Here is an 18,017-nt window from a genome sequence, read left to right as displayed (position 1 = left end):
AGAATATTCTCCTCTCTGGTTGGGTATTTAATAAACTGTCTGTATTTAGGGAGTTCTTGAGTGAGATTACCTTTGTTAAAGTCACCAAGGACAATAACTAAAGAGCAAGGTGACGTAGTGCAAAGAGCAAGGAAGTCTGTAAATGGAGGAAGGTGGTGTAGATGGATGAATCAAACACATGACACAGACACCCAAGAGTGTCCTGTGAGAAACCAAAAGCGAAACCAGCAGTGATTGATCTTTCCTATACCTAAAGCCTGGTTTACGCTTCTGCGTCGCGTCGACGCCGCAGACCCCTACGCAGACCCTACGCCGTAGCCTGACGCGCACCTCCAAAAAATCCTGACTACGCGTCGCGTCAACGCGTCGTGACATGAACGTCGAGGACTGTGATTGGTCCGTTCAGAACGTAATTTTCGGTTCAGTCGCAGCCCTATGGTCGCAGCACAACAACACCGCCATTTTCAAAGTTTCTGTGGTGAGAGCTACAAGAAAAAATGGACCAAGCTGAAGAAAGAATTATCGAGGAGGTACGCAAGTAGGTTCGCAGCAGCAAGAGCCCCCTGAAACCATACAAAGACACAGCCACACCCCCCTAGCGGCTTGGCGGTGAATTGCGGAGCAACGCGTTCCCTTGACGCAGAACTATGAATGCTCAGTGACGGCGTCGGGTGTACGCCGTAGGTACGGCGTCACTGCGACGCAGTAGCATAAACCAAGCTTAACCAATGAGTACTTGCACCTAACCAAACTGTGACCACTTCACAACATTATCCCGGTGTTAGAAAGACTTTATGGCAGGAAGGCTTTGTGTCTCATGAGATGCATTGGGAATAACGAGTTGCAAATGCACAACAATTAACCTTCATGCCCCACCCCTGGCCGCAATCCAATGCACATGAAATTGTCTCTGCAAATGGAAATAAGCACAATTAAATGCACTCCCCTTGGTTTTCTAGTAGTATCTATGTTTAAGTATCTTCATTCATTTGTCACTCACTTCTAATTCTGAACAGGTATCCGGCCTCTTAAAAATGAGAAATATTCTGCTCGTGTGCCATCCAGCAACGCTGGCTCTTGTTGACTTACAGCCAAAACTATGTGGAAGCTTCTCTGTCCAGTGCAGTTAAAGTTACCTTGAAGGGGACAAGCCATCAAAGGTGTGTACACTGGAAAACAATATGAGGTTTTTGTTTATTGTATCTAAGTAAAAAATGCAGCTGCTGTGTCACACTTGGGTGTAAGTCAGGAGCACAAACAGGTCAGAGTCTGTGTCTCGTGGGTTCACCCAAATAACATAGTGGTACAGCCAGGTACCATCACCAAGGTATGGTACCTGGCTGTGCTGATAGTTTTTGTTTTATTTGCCAAGGTTTTTTAGATCTCTCTCTACTGCTAGCCCAGCAAACTGCAACAGGTGAATGAAATTTCACTTTGATGTTTTTTTTTTTTTTTTTTTTGATGGCACCTTATAATGAGGAAGTCCAAAACTGTCAACAGTAAGTTATGTGAGTTTTGCAGTGTAACTGAGACACATAATGCTGTGTCACTTGTGATTGATGTGGGAACAACAAAGATGGATGTCTCACACCTGGCCAAAGCCAAAACACTCCACATAGTAAAAAACCATTAGAGATAAGTGAAAAATGGATTTTGAATTTAGCTGAACCTTTCTGTTATAGTCTAAATGTATTCCTTCTCACTTGTTCTGTGAGGAAATTTAAACTTTTTCAAAAGAGGATCAAACTGTTTTTGGACACAGTGTTTGTGGAGTGGGTGTTTTCCACTCCATCTACTAAATTTAGTGCGTACACACGGAAGCCACCACACATCACGCAGTTGACCAATCCCATGCGGCTTGAACAGGAAAAGGTCGAGAAAAAAAACAAAAAACAAAGCGGTTCCCGCTCCGGCTCCCAGGCGGGAGACGGCTCCAATCCTTCACTCCAAAGAGCCATTTTGTTAGTGACCGACACATCACTAATTCCTCTACCTGTTCCACTGTTGCAGCGCAACTTGGTGGGTGTTATTCTGGTCATTTCCCTGTGTGAGAAATACAAGGTGTGGCGTGTGAGTGGGTTGAAAGACTTGAGAGCCCTGGTTATGTTATATGAGTTTCGTACAGAGCTCTCAAGAAACAGGCGCCAAAGCAACAGCTATCAATGTCCAATGCTACAGCCCGTGAATGTGATTTAAGTGATAGGAGTAACTATAGTCAGTGCAGTGATTGCATCAATGAAATTATAGTACCAAAATGTAATTTCTTCTTTTTGGCAATAGCAGTTCTGATCAAAAAAGTGATCCAACACACACATGCATCTATCTATCTATCTATCTATTTACATACATACATGACCTGGTATAGACGAGTTTCAAATTCCCCCAAAGTCACACCTGGAAATTTTAATGACAAAGCTGGTAAATAAATGAACAGCATTGATGTGATGAGATAATTATTAAGTTTGGCATTAATAATTGCCTTGTCTTTCTTCTGTTCAGTAGCAGATGACTAATGTGAGAAGTTCCATCCCCACTGTCTGTGCAACAATACAAACAATAAGCTGTCAGTGAACCCTTGTTTTATTTCCTTTGTCCTTCTCTACCTTTCTTCAAAGGAATGGCAATATCAAAGAATGGCTTGACCATCTTTGCCCTTCTGGTGACTCTTATTATTTTGGAAACAGATAACGTCATTGAATTTTCAAGTCCGGCTTTACCGGTAGGTCCACTGTGTTTATGATAATGAACAGAAAATATGGGACTCGTGCCTAATGATAGGTTTGGATATAAACACAAAACAATTATATGAACCTGATATGTGAGAGTTTTTTGTTGTTGTTCCAGGTGCACCATGAGGAACAACACTCTCTGCCTCACACCAGGGAGAAAAGGAATGGTTAGTCTGATTTATCAATATTGAAAAATGATATAATAATGAAAAATGTAACACTTTCTATTTGCTTTCTTGTTGAGGGCTATTTGACAAGATTGACACCACTCTCTGTCCGATTAGCTCAGCATGACTTTTCAAGTCAAGGGGAAACAGCTGGCCTTGAGTCTTGTCTTGTTGTCATGAGGTTGCTGACAACCAGCAAAGTTTCCAGGATGTCACTGCACTAAGCCAATAAATAGTCCAGTAAGAGCCCGTGCTTACAACCACAACTTCTTTTTTAACGGATGAAACAAACATGACACAACATGTTAATAATGAGCTTTCAAGGTGCTGGTAGGGGGAATTTTTCCACCAGAGCAACAACAGATTTCCCCTATTTCCACTCTTTGTGCTAAGCTAGGCTAACTCATAGATGTAGCTTCATATTCAACATAAAGACATGAGTGCAGTATCCAGTTTCTCATCTAACTCTTGTCCAAAATTCACATTGTTTATTTTCTTTTTTCAATTTTTGCAGCGCTTCCAGGTCAGCGGTGTTACACGATTGCTGTTGTTGTGAATGCTTCTAATGTAGAAACATTTAAGCGGTTTTGCTCCTCTTTGAATGTTGATAGCTTTCCCATACAACTGGTATAACAACACAAAGATCTCTGACATTAGTGTCCCAACAGGTTCAGCAAAACTCTTGACCTTCTTTTAACAACTTGTGAACAGATATATTACAAAGGTTAAAAGCGTATAAATACTTTTCTTTTCAATTTGCTTGGCCATACTGCATCTGCGTCTTGTACAGAGCCTGTGATTACATATTCGGTGGTATCTGTAAATGCCACTCAAAATGATGGCCAGTCCTGCCAGCCAATTGCAGGCAGTCCAGTTAGAATTTATTATTCAATCTAATTGCAAAGACTTCTGAGGCATCATTTCTTGTCCTGCTATTTACCAGCACTGACCAAGCAGAAAGGGTGTCAGTTCAATTCAGTGTAATCCGAACCATGTTAATTCAAATAAATAAACTGTATTCATCGACCACAGGTGACTTCAAGCAGTAATCCATAATGCAATTTTTTATATTAACAGTGGAACACATACATACAACATAAAGCTATGTAGTATTACATTACATCACAAGCTCAACAAAGTGTCTGGCCAAAGACCCTCCCAAAGAACTGAACCTGGTTTCTTGTTAAGTTAAATGATTTTTGGACAGACTTCACATTCCAATGATGAACGTCTGTCTGTAAATCATGTTTTATTTTTACTGCAGCACTGCTGGCTCAGGTTGAGTACACCGTGGATGTGGAGCTGAATGTTACGGAGCTGAAGACAGTGGATGACCTGAGGAGCCTGCTGAACAGCAGCACCTTTTCCCTGGCCTTGAGTCCCACTCTGAACATCACACACATTGACATCACCACAGGTAAGAATGGAGAATGGATCTGAACACCTCAGATGCTAATGTGCCATGTTGTTTCTCCCCACAGTTAACTCTGATTCATTCCTTCATATCAGTTCCTAATGATTTTCTGTGTACATTACTAGTTTCTTTCATTGAAACATTTCTCATATTAAAGATAGTGTTACAACGTCCTGTAAGAATCCCTCGGACCACTGGTCTCCTTTGCATCAATGCACAATAAAGGGTTTATTGTCTAATTTCTCACCTATTAACTCCACATATCTGGAGGAAGTGATACAGCAGCTTCGTCATGCACCTGCTCTGTTGACCTTGAAGTGTTCAAGTTTGTCTCTCATTGTTTTTACAATCTCCATATAAAATGGGTCTTAACCCGCCTCAAAAACATGCACTAATCTCACCTTTCAACAACCAACTTAGATTCACGTGTGATTAGAAACTACAGACCGGCCATGTTTCCGCATTTAATATGTTAATAGCCTAACGTGTGCTTAAGTTAATATTTACAACAAACACCATGACGTTAAGTTACTGGATTTCACCTTTTAATTTGAGGAGATTTACTTTCAGACTGGGTAAACAGTATAGGAATAATGGCCAGTTCATTGTCGTGCTGCAAGTTGAAATACCTTTGAAGCACTTGAGCCTAATGTACTGTTGAACTGAAGGTGTGCTGGAGTGCAGAGCCAACAGAATAGACAATGTGTCACTGTCCAAATACTTACTTGAACTGCTCTGTATGTCAACAGAAACGTACTTCTTGGGCTTCACAGGTTGTGTGCTAGCATGTTAAAGTTCAACAAGAAACAATATAAAATCTATGGTCAATGGGCAGCATAAGAGACCTTAGCCTGCCCAGTGACTGCACAGACCAAACACAGGCGGCCTATCAATGATTGATCTGATAACTGCGTTTCATTGCACCCACAGTTCTCAACCAAGTGTAAAATGCATGTCAGCAGGTTGTGGATGCATTAAACTACTTATAGCACCTTTAATTGTTCTCTCTTTGTTGATATGTGTGTTTTGTTGTTGTTTAGTGTGCTACCCAAATGGAAGCAACTTCCAGTGCAGATGCGAGGATCAGTATGTCTGGTCATATAGAAGCTGTAGCACGTACGGAGCCTGTGATGAGATAACTGATGACACATGTGGGTGTGTCAACAGTATTCCCTCTGATGGGCTGTACTGCCAGCCAAAGAAAGGTGATCGAGTCTTATTTCAGTTTTATTACTTTAACATTTTCATTCTATTCTATTCTATTCTGTGGAAAGCTGCACCTTTAAAAGTTGTAATAATCAGCTTTTTGCCCACTAGAAGCTGTTGTATGAATACACACTTAGAGCTGAAATCACTGTCACTGACACTGTACTGAAAAGGCAATTAAGGGACACTGTGGAGAACATCAGTTTTCCTGTTGGGCTGAGCAACACAGTCAACATCACATAAACTGACACCATATTTACTGGGAACCATATGACCTAAAGTTGACCTAATATTCAACATACACCTGATGCAGGACTACATTCAGTACATGAATAAAACTCAAATCATACGTGCACTTACTGCACTGGATCACATGACATAAAGCCCAGAATTGTTTCTAATACACTATCTTTTCCAACAGTACCTCCGGTTGTTTATGAATACCAGATTGTCATAGAGGTGAACACTACAGATGCAGATCAACTGAGAAACACCTTGAAAAATATCACCTTCCCCGTCCAAATCAGAACGCAAATAAACATCTCAGCTGCTGATATCACTACAGGTAAGGACAAACATTTGAACCCTCGGAGGGTAGAACTGGTTGTTTACAGTGCCTTAAACCTCTCACCTTTTAAAAGTTTGCAGCCCAGATGGCTCTGAGGTCCAGTGCCGCTGTGAGGATCACTACCTTTGGCCTTGTGACAAGTGTGCCACCTATGGGAAATGTGATGGTGATGCAGACATTACATGTGGGTGCATTAAGGCTATTCCCACTGACGGACAGTATTGTCAGTCAATACACCATCAAAGTGAGTACTATGGCTGCACAATCCCAGCTTTACTGCCCAAATTCATGTTTTTCTAACACTGTCTACATTAAATGGTGTATTGTTAAAAGTGATTTAGAGTGTTTAATTCTCCTTTGCTTATTTTTATCTCAATAATACAGACTTTTCGGTGTGTCCTCTGACAACTTCACCACCAACAGGTAAAGCTGAGAAGCACATGAAGATTTTTTTTTTTTTTGTACATATGATCTAGTTTTCAGTGTTCAGTGTTTCAGTGTTCAGCGGTCTGATTGTTCTTTTATTTTCTGCCTCTGCAGCTCCTCCAGTTCTTTATGAATACCTGACTTCTGTCGAGTTGAACATCTCAGATGCTGCATTAATAAATCAGCTGAGGACCATTCTGAGCAACATCAGTTACCCAATCACCATCGAGAACCACACGCAAATCTCTGACATCGATATTTCTACAGGTACAGCCAACGCCTTCTTTCATTTTGGTTTAGTTTATTCACAGTTTTACACAGTAGGTATGTGAAATTTATGTTTAACATCAAGTATGATATTTTAAAGCAACAGTTTCATTTAAAAAAATTAAAATTTAGAAAATGACATCTGCTTTGTCATGTGTTACAATTAGAAAAACTCATGACATATTCGGCACCACATGTCATGATTTGCAAAACACTGAATTCCATATTTACTTGAAAATAGTACAAGTTTCAAATGTTGAAACTGAGAAATTTTATTGTTTTTGGAAAACGGTTGGAAAAAGGTCAAAAGGTTGGAACAGGCTCATGTTTAGGACTTTGTTTCATCACCTCTTCTTTTAACAGCGTTTGGGAACTGAGCAGAGCGAGTGATGTCAGTTTCAAAGTGGAGTGTGTTCAAATTCTTGCTTGATGTTTGTTTGTTTCTGATCTGGTTTATATGCAGTTTCCTCTTTGCATGGTAGAGTTTCAGCTTCATTTGTGGATGCAGTGATGAACTGTGTTCACAGACGAAGGTTTTTAAAGTGTTCCTGAGCTCATGCAGTGACCTCCACGATGTCTGTTTTCAGTGCAGTGCTGTCTGAGGGCCTGAAGGTCACGGACAGCCACTACTGGTTTTCAACAATGTCTTTAGATTCTCTGAATCATTTAATGTATCGTGGACAATGAACTCCCCAAATTCTTTGCAATTCTACATTGAGACCCATTATTCTTAAATTGCTGCACTGTTTGTCAGCTCAGTCTGTCACAGAGTGTTGAACCCCTCCCCATCTTCACTGCTGACAGACTCAGCCTCTCTGGGAGGCTCTTTTTATCCCCAATCATGTCACTCACCTGTTGTCAGTTCACCTAATTAACTGTGAGTCGTTCCACCAGCTGTTTGCTCTTAGCTTTTCACAGCTTTTGATGAAACTCATCATGTGCTTCCATCTCCAGTTTGCTTTCCGAGCAGTGGTGGTTTCCAGTGCAGATGTGAGGATCAGTATCGTTGGTCATGTGACCAGTGTTTCCTGTATGGACCCTGTGACAACATCACCGGTGACACATGTGGATGCATCAATGCCATTCCTCCTGACAGACAATACTGCAAGTCTGCTGATCAGCACAGTGAGTTGGTTTGTAGTAATTAACTCGGACAAACCCTTTGCAACATGTTTTTGGATTAAAACTAAAATGATATACACTTTGAATAACACCTAAATCAAGGTTTGGGGATATGTCTCAACCGAATTATTGTTATTAAAACAAACTTAAAAAAAAAAACCAAAAAAAAAAACAGACTGAAGAATAGACTTTTAAAGAAAGACAAACTTGGTTAATTCTGCTGATAAGTGATTTCCAAAGCTTGAAGAAGAAAAACAGGCTCTATTAAGATCCATTACAAGCTTACAGGTGCTTGATTTTGGCATCATGGGGTATTTCTCTGTTGTTGAAGGTTGTGTTTTGGGCCTTACAATCACTGAACGTTACATTCTGAGGAGCTACTATTTTTGGCCCGCCTTGTTTGGCAGTTTGATGACTGTCATTTTGATAACCATGCTCCAAACATTTGCAGCATAACCCACTGAAGCCTTGAAAACCTGCAGAACTGCCTTCCCTAAGCCACTTTTTTTATGTCAAGACCTGTGTGTCTCTCTTTGTCATTCCTGGCTGTGGAGTTGGCAAAAGATGGGAGCTTGCTTCAGTTAGAAGGACACCTTTGGAAACAGTGCCATCTGCTGTTGAAAACTCATAACAGCAGCAACCCACTGCAGCATGTAGCTTTGAAGTGGTGACTGTCCTCAAAGCGTCACTCTGTATTTGTATTTATTCAGCAGCTGCTCCTCTCTCTCCCTCTCTCTCTTCCTGCTTACAGACTTTACAGCCTGTCCTCACACAACAACTCCTTCACCAACAAGTAAGACTGACATGGCAATATTTCATTTGTGAAAACACAAAAACAGATCAGCACAGTACTGACTGCACGTGCTGACGTATACGTCTCTTTTAGATTCTCTCACCACAGCTCCTCCAGTTCTTTCTGAATACCTGATTTCTGTCGAGTTGAACATCTCAGGTGTAGCAGTAATAAATCAACTGAGGACCATTCTGAGCAACATCAGTTACCCCGTCAGCATCGACGACCACACACAAATCTCCGACATCAATATTTCCACAGGTAACAGTAACACACCCACAGAAAGGATTATTATGATGCTCCAGAAATCATTTCAGATTAAGCCAACAATCTTTCATTTTATGTGTGTTTCAATGTCATTTTCTCTGTAGTTTGTTACCCAAATGGTACAACATACCAGTGCAGATGTGAAGACCAGTACCGCTGGCCTTGCCATATGTGTTCCACTTTTGGCAAATGTGATAATACAATCGACAATACTTGTAGCTGCATCAATGCCATTCCTCCAGATGGGTCTTACTGCCAGACGCCGTCAGGTAGGAGCTGAGAGCCTCTTGAATTACTTTCACTCCCCAGCTCCGTTCAAGATTTGAGCACTTCCTGTTTGTTTTCAGACCCTTTCAAAACACATCCTGTTTTTCACACAGATCTCTTCATTTGCCCATCGCCAACACCTCCAAACGGTATGAAACACCAGTGTATAAAGTATTTATTCTATCCCACACACAGTGTAGAGTTCTTTCCCTCTTCATTCAACCTGTCACTCTGCTTTATTGAGTTTCTGATATGTGATGTGAAGTTTTGCTGCTGTCCTTGGTGTCATGTTCTCTTGATATTTTTTTTGCCATTTTAAAAATTACAGACACTGCAACAACACAGACCACCACACTCTTAACAACACTCCCAACTGTCATAACTGGTATGTATTAGTCATCTCATATTTGACACTGAATACTGAATTTCACTTTGCTTCCTCAGTTAGGTTTTGCTGCAATCAATCAATCAAAAGGGTTAAACTTGCACAGTAAACTAAAATATATCACTGTCATATTTTGTGTCTGTATTACTATCACCACCTCCCATTCATGGCATTGAAAATAGTGGAAGCATAGTGTATGGATAGTCCAATACATTGATTTTAACATCATTACCTGTTGCTAAAACAGATCTGAACACTGTGGCATGGCTGTGTGCACCATTCACAACTGTTACAAGCTTGTTAAGCCTTACAATGAGTGTTTCACGTGTCGCGTGATGTCAGTAATAACACATGATCATAAATTGTCCTTTTAGACACAACACCTGTTTATACGACAGTCCTGTACACAACAACACCCACAACCGTAGTGACCAGTAAGTATTCACATATAAGGATTGATTGAATGATTATGGATAATTTCAAAATGGTCTTTTTACATTTAACATCTGTTGCTACGATTCCTTTGAGAACAAGTCACTTCTTTAATCCATTTAATCCATTTTCATGTATGCATTATGCATACAGTTTTTTGTGAAAAAAACTAACAATTACATCTTGAGACTCACCACCTGCAATAATAGTACAGATCTAAACACCCCAGTTTTCTCTGTTGTTCTCTATATTTGCCTAAAAACGTTGAATTTTGGTGCAAATTTAATTTTTACTCCATCTGCATAACAAATGCTGTTTGTATTTTAAATGACAGCGTTAAAACTTAACAGAAACTTATTCAGGCTCTGAAAACTTTACTTTTTATTTTCAACATCTGAAAACAGAATAGTCATAATAAACACAACACCTATCAAACATGGCATGTATATTCAGTTTACCTCACTTCTTGTGTCAGTACCACACCATAAAACACAAGGATTTACAGAAAACATAGGTGATTGTGGAATGAAATGACTTTTATTTTTACTCTAATGATCATTTGAGATTTAGTACTCAACGCTACAACAGACCTCAGCATCCAAAGTCCAGTGCCCCTCTCTCTTACCCTTTAGCAGTGCCATATGAAAAGCATGTCAACACTGCCAATGAGCATTCGTGGCTGATGCAGATCATATGTAACACGCAAATAATATGCTAAATAACAGATCTGCTGACACACATAACATTTATATTGTTTTCCTGTCAATTCAATAATGACCCTTCTAGATCAATCACTGCCTCTGCCACACAGCATCTAAATGCTACAACACCAATAACTATGAAGGATTTAGCTTTTCTGTTTATGTGATATCTAAAATGTTCTTTTCAGATTCTATACCTGCTGCTACAACACATGTAAACACGACAGTAGTGACAACAACACCATCAACTGCCACAGATGCTGTAGAATAAAGCTCTTCTTGTATATTACTATAAAATGAGCGTTTTGTGCACAACTTGTGCCGTCAAAATGCTAAAACCTCATAGTGAGTCATTTGGGCTTGACTGATTTTGCATTCTGTTGTTCAAAATGTCCTTTACAGACACAACACCTGTTGGTACAACAGACCTCAACACTACGACACCAGCTGTCGCCACCAGTAAGTCCTGTGAAATCACAGCCTTCAGGTTAACAACAGGTCTGGGTGAAATGTGTGTGTTATGAGCTTTACCTCATTACTCGTGGAAAATAAATAACTCGTGAAATATTCCGTTTAGCTTCCGCACCTGTTTCGACAACAGATCTGAACACTGCTACAGCCGCAACAACGCCCGTGACAGATGTAACAAGTACGTGTGATTACAACAGTGCTATTTCTTCATATAAGTGGAGTGATTTTGAGTTTTTACAGTCGTGTGAAATAGGCGTACAGTAAAAATGCTAAATCGTTCCCGTGAATGATCTGAGCTTGAATCATTGTGAATCAACATTGACGTTATTTACAGATACAACACTTGTTGCTACAACTGATCGAAGCACTACAACATGGACAACTACACCACAAACTGTCACCAGTACGTTTCTATGAATATGAAACTTTCGCTTGAAAATTTCCAGAAATTATCTTAATTTGAAGGAGAGGCTATTTGCAGCCCATAAATAACTGTAAACTGTTCTCTTTAGACTCATCACTTGTCCCGACAACAGATCGAAACACCACATCAGCTACAACAACCCCAACAATTGTGACAAGTAAGTATTTTAAAAGAAGGGGATCGAATAATTATCTACAATAAACAAAATATTTCACTCTAAATTAAAACAGATAAAAAAAATAGATATGTATTCTCATATAATATCACCAGGGTTCAGTTTTAGTTTAGAAGCTTCTCAAAATATGAAATAATGTTGGGCGCCAAACCGGAGAATACCCCCCAAAAAAGCAACCGACCAATATTTTAAAACAAATACTACTGTAGATTTGAGAAATAACCCGGCAGCTGGATTCTTAGCTACAAAACCACACAATAAAACACAACCAATTGATGCAGTTAGTTAGTTTTCTTATATTCAATCAAATATTAATCAAAACATATCAGGTCAATAATCAAACTCAAATGTCTCTTCATCCATAAATGTCCATTCATAAAACAGAAACCAAATTCAAATGTGATATTCAGAGTAATCACCAAAAAAATCTAAAGTTCTTTAACACTCAGTTTACTTCACTGTTTTCTTTTAATTAATCTGGTAACCGAATCAAACTTCGAGTTATCTTTTCTTTCTTTCTCACTTCATTCCAGTCCTCCTTCAAGCCTCCTTTGTTTGATTTCCCTCCTTTCGTGTGTTCCCTCAGGTGTGACGGACTTATCATCTCCCTCCCCCTTCCTTTCCAGCTCAGCTGGAAAAGGCTGTTTTGTCATTTCCCTTTCCTCTTCCTGCTACACTTTACATGATAATTAATTTGGCTAATTTTTAAAAATTATTTCCAGACTCAACACCTGTTACCACAACAGATATGAGCACTACAACAGCTGCAGCTACCAGTATGTTTTCAAAGATAAAGGATTACATTCCCCTAGTTCACTTTGCTTAAATATTTCTGTGATTTTGTCTTCACATGAAGGACTTTACCTTGCATATTGTTTTTTTTTTGTTTTTACAGATTCAACACCTGTTGCTCCAACAGATCTGACGACTACAACAGCTGCAATACCGACATCAACTGCAACAAGTAAGCGCAAATTCGAATTCACAAGCTGCCTAGCAGCATATAAAGTCTTCCGAGTTAGCCCTGCCTTTAGCAGCTAATTGCTACAAAATAAAGGTTAGAAAGAACTGAATATATTGAAGTGCTGTTTTTAGTGTTGTCGATAAAACATAATTGTAAATGACTGGTACATATGTGACACAAGAATAAACACAGAAGGGAAAACTTGTCTACTAGAAACAGCATTGGAGTCAATCGCCTGTTTTTTGGAGCTTAAAAAACAACGTATATGTGCTAATTTTGGTGTAAAAGTGGTAAACTAAAATTTACAGTATATGATCTGAGCATAAATCATGTTTGCTACTGTCAGCATTAACATATGTTTGTGAAATGGTCTTTGCAGATTCAACATCTGCTGCTACAACAGATATAAACACTACAGGACCCTTAACTTCACCAACAGCTGCAGCGACCAGTATGTTTTCAAAGACAAAGGATTACATTCCCCTACTTAACTTTGCTTAAATATTTCTGTGATTTTGTCTTCACATGAAGGACTTCACCTTGCGTCTTGCGTCTTGTTTTTTTTTTTTTTTTTTTTACAGATTCAACACCTGTTACCACAACAGCTGCAACACCGACACCAGCTGCAACAAGTAAGCGCTTAAGAATAATATTCATTGTATTTTTAGAAGCTCTACCACAAAACTACATGCACTGAGCTAAAGTAAAAGTAAATATTCTATATTGTAGATTCAACGCTCAACATTACTACACCAACAGCTACACCAACAACAGCAGTTACCAGTAAGTTTCTCACACATGAGCGACGAACAAATCAAAAAGACAAAAACGTCAGAAGTCTTTACATGATTATGAGTAGTAATCTTTAGAATATTCGTTCCCAGATTCTACACCTGTTGCTACATCAGCTGCAACACCAACAACATTTGTGCCAAGTAAGTTTTAAAAAACTGTTCCACAACTTCATGATTGAAACTTGGGAGTCAGTGCTTTGAATTAAAGGCACTTGCTGGACATTTAGAGCAAATGACCTGGAATTGTATCCTAAGACATGTTGTAAAGGCAAGAACAGCTGATCATATAATATGAAATAACGATCAAACTTTGTAGACTCAATCCCCTTTGTTAAAACAAATCTGAGCACTGCAACACCCACAATTTCAAAAAGTCAACTATAGTTGTGAACATTTCTGCTCAAATTTGACAGCTGTTGCTACAACAGATGTGGACACTACAACGAGTGCAACAACACCTACGGCAGTTACAAGTAAGTGTTCACAAAATGGCCGTTAAAGTAAAGAAATGTAGTAGGAAAATTACAGTGAGTCAGCTGGAATGATCTCTACACATTCAAAACTCACTGGTACAACAGATGTGAACACTACAACACATGCAACTCCACAAAGGACAGTTAGTGTCCTTCCTTGTTCTAAGGAGGCAGCAGCGGTGCAAAGTGCAATTCTGAGGTAACTTGAGTCCATCTTCTGCTGCTTTCATACGTGACATTTCAGAAGCAAATACTGTACTTTTTACTTCTTAATACATTTATTTGACCCCTTCAGGTTCTTTGCACATTCATACTAATGATGCAAAATTACCAAATAGCAAATAAAGCTAATGATAGATTAACATCTTTATTGATTCCTTGGAGGAAATTCACAAGCTGCCTAGCAGCATATAAAGTCTTCCGAGTTAGCCCTGCCTTTAGCAGCTAATTGCTACAAAATAAAGGTTAGAGATAACTGAATATATTGAAGTGCTGTTTTTAGTGTCGTCAATAAAACATAATTATAAATGGTTGGTACATTTGTGACATTGAACGTGACACAAGAACAAACACAGAAAGGAAAACTGGTCTACTGGCAACAGCAATGGAGTCAATCGGCTGTTTTTGGAGCTTAAAAAACAACGTATATGTGCTAATTTTGGTGTAAAAGTGGTAAACTAAAATTTACAGTAGATGATCTGAGCATAAATCATGTTTGCTACTGTCAGCATTAACATATGTTTGTGAAATGGTCTTTGCAGATTCAACATCTGCTGCTACAACAGATATAAACACTACAGGACCCTTAACTTCACCAACAGCTGCAGCGACCAGTATGTTTTCAAAGATAAAGGATTACATTCCCCTACTTTTTTTTTTACGATTTTGTCTTCACATGAAGGACTTTACCTTGCATGTTGTTTTTCTTTTCTTTTTTTTTTTTTTACAGATTCAACACCTGTTGCTCCAACAGATCTGACAACTACAACAGCTGCAACACCGACACCAACTGCAACAAGTAAGCGCTTAAGAATAATATTCATCGTATTTTTAGAAGCTCTAGCACAAAACTACATGCACTGAGCTAAAGTGAAAGTAAATATTCTATATTGTAGATTCAACGCTCAACATTACTACACCCACAGCTACACCAACAGCAGTTACCAGTAAGTTTCTCACACATGAGCGACGAACAAATCAAAAAGACAAAAACGTCAGAAGTCTTTACATGATTATGAATATTAATCTTTTAGAATATTCGTTCCCAGATTCTACACCTGTTGCTACAACAGCTGCAACACCAACAACATTTGTGCCAAGTAAGTTTTAAAAAACTGTTCCACAACTTCATGATTGAAACTTGGGAGTCAGTGCTTTGAATTAAAGGCACTTGCTGGACATTTAGAGCAAATGACCTGGAATTGTATCCTAAGACATGTTGTAAAGGCAAGAACAGCTGATCATATAATATGAAATAACGATCAAACTTTGTAGACTCAATCCCCTTTGTTAAAACAAATCTGAGCACTGCAACACCCACAATTTCAAAAAGTCAACTATAGTTGTGAACATTTCTGCTCAAATTTGACAGCTGTTGCTACAACAGATGTGGACACTACAACGAGTGCAACAACACCTACGGCAGTTACAAGTAAGTGTTCACAAAATGGCCGTTAAAGTAAAGAAATGTAGTAGGAAAATTACAGTGAGTCAGCTGGAATGATCTCTACACATTCAAAACTCACTGGTACAACAGATGTGAACACTACAACACATGCAAGTCCACAAAGGACAGTTAGTGTCCTTCCTTGTTCTAAGGAGGCAGCAGCGGTGCAAAGTGCAATTCTGAGGTAACTTGAGTCCATCTTCTGCTGCTTTCATACGTGACATTTCAGAAGCAAATACTGTACTTTTTACTTCTTAATACATTTATTTGACCCCTTCAGGTTCTTTGCACATTCATACTAATGATGCAAAATTACCAAATAGCAAATAAAGCTAATGATAGATTAACATCTTTATTGATTCCTTGGAGGAAATTCACAAGCTGCCTAGCAGCATATAAAGTCTTCCGAGTTAGCCCTGCCTTTAGCAGCTAATTGCTACAAAATAAAGGTTAGAGATAACTGAATATATTGAAGTGCTGTTTTTAGTGTCGTCAATAAAACATAATTATAAATGGTTGGTACATTTGTGACATTGAACGTGACACAAGAACAAACACAGAAAGGAAAACTGGTCTACTGGCAACAGCAATGGAGTCAATCGCCTGTTTTTTGGAGCTTAAAAAACAACGTATATGTGCTAATTTTGGTGTAAAAGTGGTAAACTAAAATTTACAGTAGATGATCTGAGCATAAATCATGTTTGCTACTGTCAGCATTAACATATGTTTGTGAAATGGTCTTTGCAGATTCAACATCTGCTGCTACAACAGATATAAACACTACAGGACCCTTAACTTCACCAACAGCTGCAGCTACCAGTATGTTTTCAAAGACAAAGGATTACATTCCCCTACTTTTTTTTTTTTTACGATTTTGTCTTCACACGAAAGACTTTACCTTGCATGTTGTTTTTCTTTTTTTTTTTTTTTTTTTTACAGATTCAACACCTGTTACTCCAACAGATCTGATGACTACAACAGCTGCAACAAGTTAGTGCTTAAGAATAATATTCATCGTATTTTTAGAAGCTCTACCACAAAACTACATGCACTGAGCTAAAGTGAAAGTAAATATTCTATATTGTAGATTCAACGCTCAACATTACTACACCAACAGCTACACCAACGGCAGTTACAAGTAAGTTTCTCACACATGAGCGACGAACAAATCAAAAAGACAAAAATGTTAGAAGTCTTTACATGATTATGAATATTAATCTTTAGAATATTCGTTCCCAGATTCTACACCTGTTGCTACAACAGCTGCAACACCAACAACATTTGTGCCAAGTAAGTTTTAAAAAACTGTTCCACAACTTCATGATTGAAACTTGGGAGTCAGTGCTTTGAATTAAAGGCACTTGCTGGACATTTAGAGCAAATGACCTGGAATTATATCCAAACACAAGCTGTAAAGGCAAGAACAGCTGATCATATAATGATCAAAAGACTCAACCCCTTTTGTTCAAACAAATCTGAGCACTGCAACACCCACAGTTTCAAAAATCTGTTGTCAAACTAACAGCAGTCAGCAGTAAGATTTGACATTTAACAGATGGCTGACACTCCTCTGGTTAATATTTGAGTGACACAATACAGCAATTACTCATAATTTAATAAGTTTTATTTCGGGACTCAAATGAACAGACCATTACAGAGACAGTGTCACAAAACAAAAATCAATTTATTAACAAAAGGGAAGGAACAAAAAGCGCACTCAAACTGAGTGGAAATAACAAAGAACCACGCTGGTAAACTGAGGCTTAGAGGCACACTGAGCAGGACTCAAGACACTGAAACAAACAGCAAAACAGAAGTATTAAGTCCAAAAAATACAACAAAAAGATTCACTGGAAACTCCAGGACAATGCTTAATTGCAGGGCTGTCAAAGGTCTGCTTAGTTGGTTACTCACACCAGCGACGGGATGGTCACATGGTCAAGATCAGGGCGAACTGGCAGCCACGTGTCCAGAAAGCCTCCGTAAGTACTGCCAGCACTCAGGCTTGCAAAATTGCTGATCTCCGAGCACTCATTCGTCTATAGAGCAGCGGTATTTGCAAATGCAAACATAAGAAAAGCATTTGCACCAACATAAGTGCGACTGCTACTCTGAATGCATCCATGATCACCACAGCCAAATGAAAATGTAAACATAGGTCACACTTCCGGTGCAGGTGGAAGTTCTGGTGCATAATGTGACGTCGGCTACCTAAAACTCAGTTTTTCTCTGTTTTTCCCTGTTTACATGCAGACGTGCAACTGACGTTTTCCAAAATCTCCACTCTGGCCAGAGTTTTTAGAATG

The 18,017-nt window shown here is 39.0% G+C and overlaps 1 protein-coding gene across 13 annotated transcripts in view; it reads left to right on the top strand.

Annotated features, from left to right (window-relative positions):
- LOC143335878 (uncharacterized) overlaps nucleotides 1–18,017 on the top strand; it is a 36,303-nt gene that overhangs the window by 3,513 nt on the left and 14,773 nt on the right. For 2 of the 13 annotated variants that reach the window (XM_076755531.1, XM_076755530.1), the window contains exons 2-37: nucleotides 1,017–1,160; nucleotides 2,616–2,719; nucleotides 2,845–2,896; nucleotides 4,161–4,313; nucleotides 5,351–5,515; nucleotides 5,938–6,081; nucleotides 6,158–6,328; nucleotides 6,469–6,507; nucleotides 6,625–6,777; nucleotides 7,732–7,902; nucleotides 8,651–8,692; nucleotides 8,786–8,953; nucleotides 9,064–9,228; nucleotides 9,340–9,375; nucleotides 9,555–9,611; nucleotides 9,986–10,045; nucleotides 11,147–11,203; nucleotides 11,322–11,393; nucleotides 11,550–11,618; nucleotides 11,728–11,796; nucleotides 12,537–12,590; nucleotides 12,710–12,778; nucleotides 13,158–13,229; nucleotides 13,360–13,410; nucleotides 13,508–13,561; nucleotides 13,663–13,713; nucleotides 13,986–14,045; nucleotides 14,807–14,878; nucleotides 14,995–15,063; nucleotides 15,161–15,211; nucleotides 15,314–15,364; nucleotides 15,637–15,696; nucleotides 16,459–16,530; nucleotides 16,651–16,701; nucleotides 16,799–16,849; nucleotides 16,951–17,001. In XM_076755531.1, the coding sequence (XP_076611646.1) occupies nucleotides 2,618–2,719; nucleotides 2,845–2,896; nucleotides 4,161–4,313; nucleotides 5,351–5,515; nucleotides 5,938–6,081; nucleotides 6,158–6,328; nucleotides 6,469–6,507; nucleotides 6,625–6,777; nucleotides 7,732–7,902; nucleotides 8,651–8,692; nucleotides 8,786–8,953; nucleotides 9,064–9,228; nucleotides 9,340–9,375; nucleotides 9,555–9,611; nucleotides 9,986–10,045; nucleotides 11,147–11,203; nucleotides 11,322–11,393; nucleotides 11,550–11,618; nucleotides 11,728–11,796; nucleotides 12,537–12,590; nucleotides 12,710–12,778; nucleotides 13,158–13,229; nucleotides 13,360–13,410; nucleotides 13,508–13,561; nucleotides 13,663–13,713; nucleotides 13,986–14,045; nucleotides 14,807–14,878; nucleotides 14,995–15,063; nucleotides 15,161–15,211; nucleotides 15,314–15,364; nucleotides 15,637–15,696; nucleotides 16,459–16,530; nucleotides 16,651–16,701; nucleotides 16,799–16,849; nucleotides 16,951–17,001 (2,884 nt within the window). In that variant the 5' untranslated portion in view covers nucleotides 1,017–1,160; nucleotides 2,616–2,617. The remainder of the gene's footprint in view (nucleotides 1–1,016; nucleotides 1,161–2,615; nucleotides 2,720–2,844; nucleotides 2,897–4,160; nucleotides 4,314–5,350; nucleotides 5,516–5,937; nucleotides 6,082–6,157; nucleotides 6,329–6,468; nucleotides 6,508–6,624; nucleotides 6,778–7,731; nucleotides 7,903–8,650; nucleotides 8,693–8,785; nucleotides 8,954–9,063; nucleotides 9,229–9,339; nucleotides 9,376–9,554; nucleotides 9,612–9,985; nucleotides 10,046–11,146; nucleotides 11,204–11,321; nucleotides 11,394–11,549; nucleotides 11,619–11,727; nucleotides 11,797–12,536; nucleotides 12,591–12,709; nucleotides 12,779–13,157; nucleotides 13,230–13,359; nucleotides 13,411–13,507; nucleotides 13,562–13,662; nucleotides 13,714–13,985; nucleotides 14,046–14,806; nucleotides 14,879–14,994; nucleotides 15,064–15,160; nucleotides 15,212–15,313; nucleotides 15,365–15,636; nucleotides 15,697–16,458; nucleotides 16,531–16,650; nucleotides 16,702–16,798; nucleotides 16,850–16,950; nucleotides 17,002–18,017) is intronic. The other 11 variants (XM_076755534.1, XM_076755533.1, XM_076755536.1 and 8 more) reach the window with 11 other exon arrangements.

This window comes from Chaetodon auriga, chromosome 18, assembly GCF_051107435.1.
Source record: "Chaetodon auriga isolate fChaAug3 chromosome 18, fChaAug3.hap1, whole genome shotgun sequence".
Lineage (NCBI taxonomy): Eukaryota > Metazoa > Chordata > Actinopteri > Chaetodontiformes > Chaetodontidae > Chaetodon > Chaetodon auriga.
Note: the sequence above shows the minus strand (reverse complement) of the source record. Positions and strands in the feature narration are given on the sequence as shown.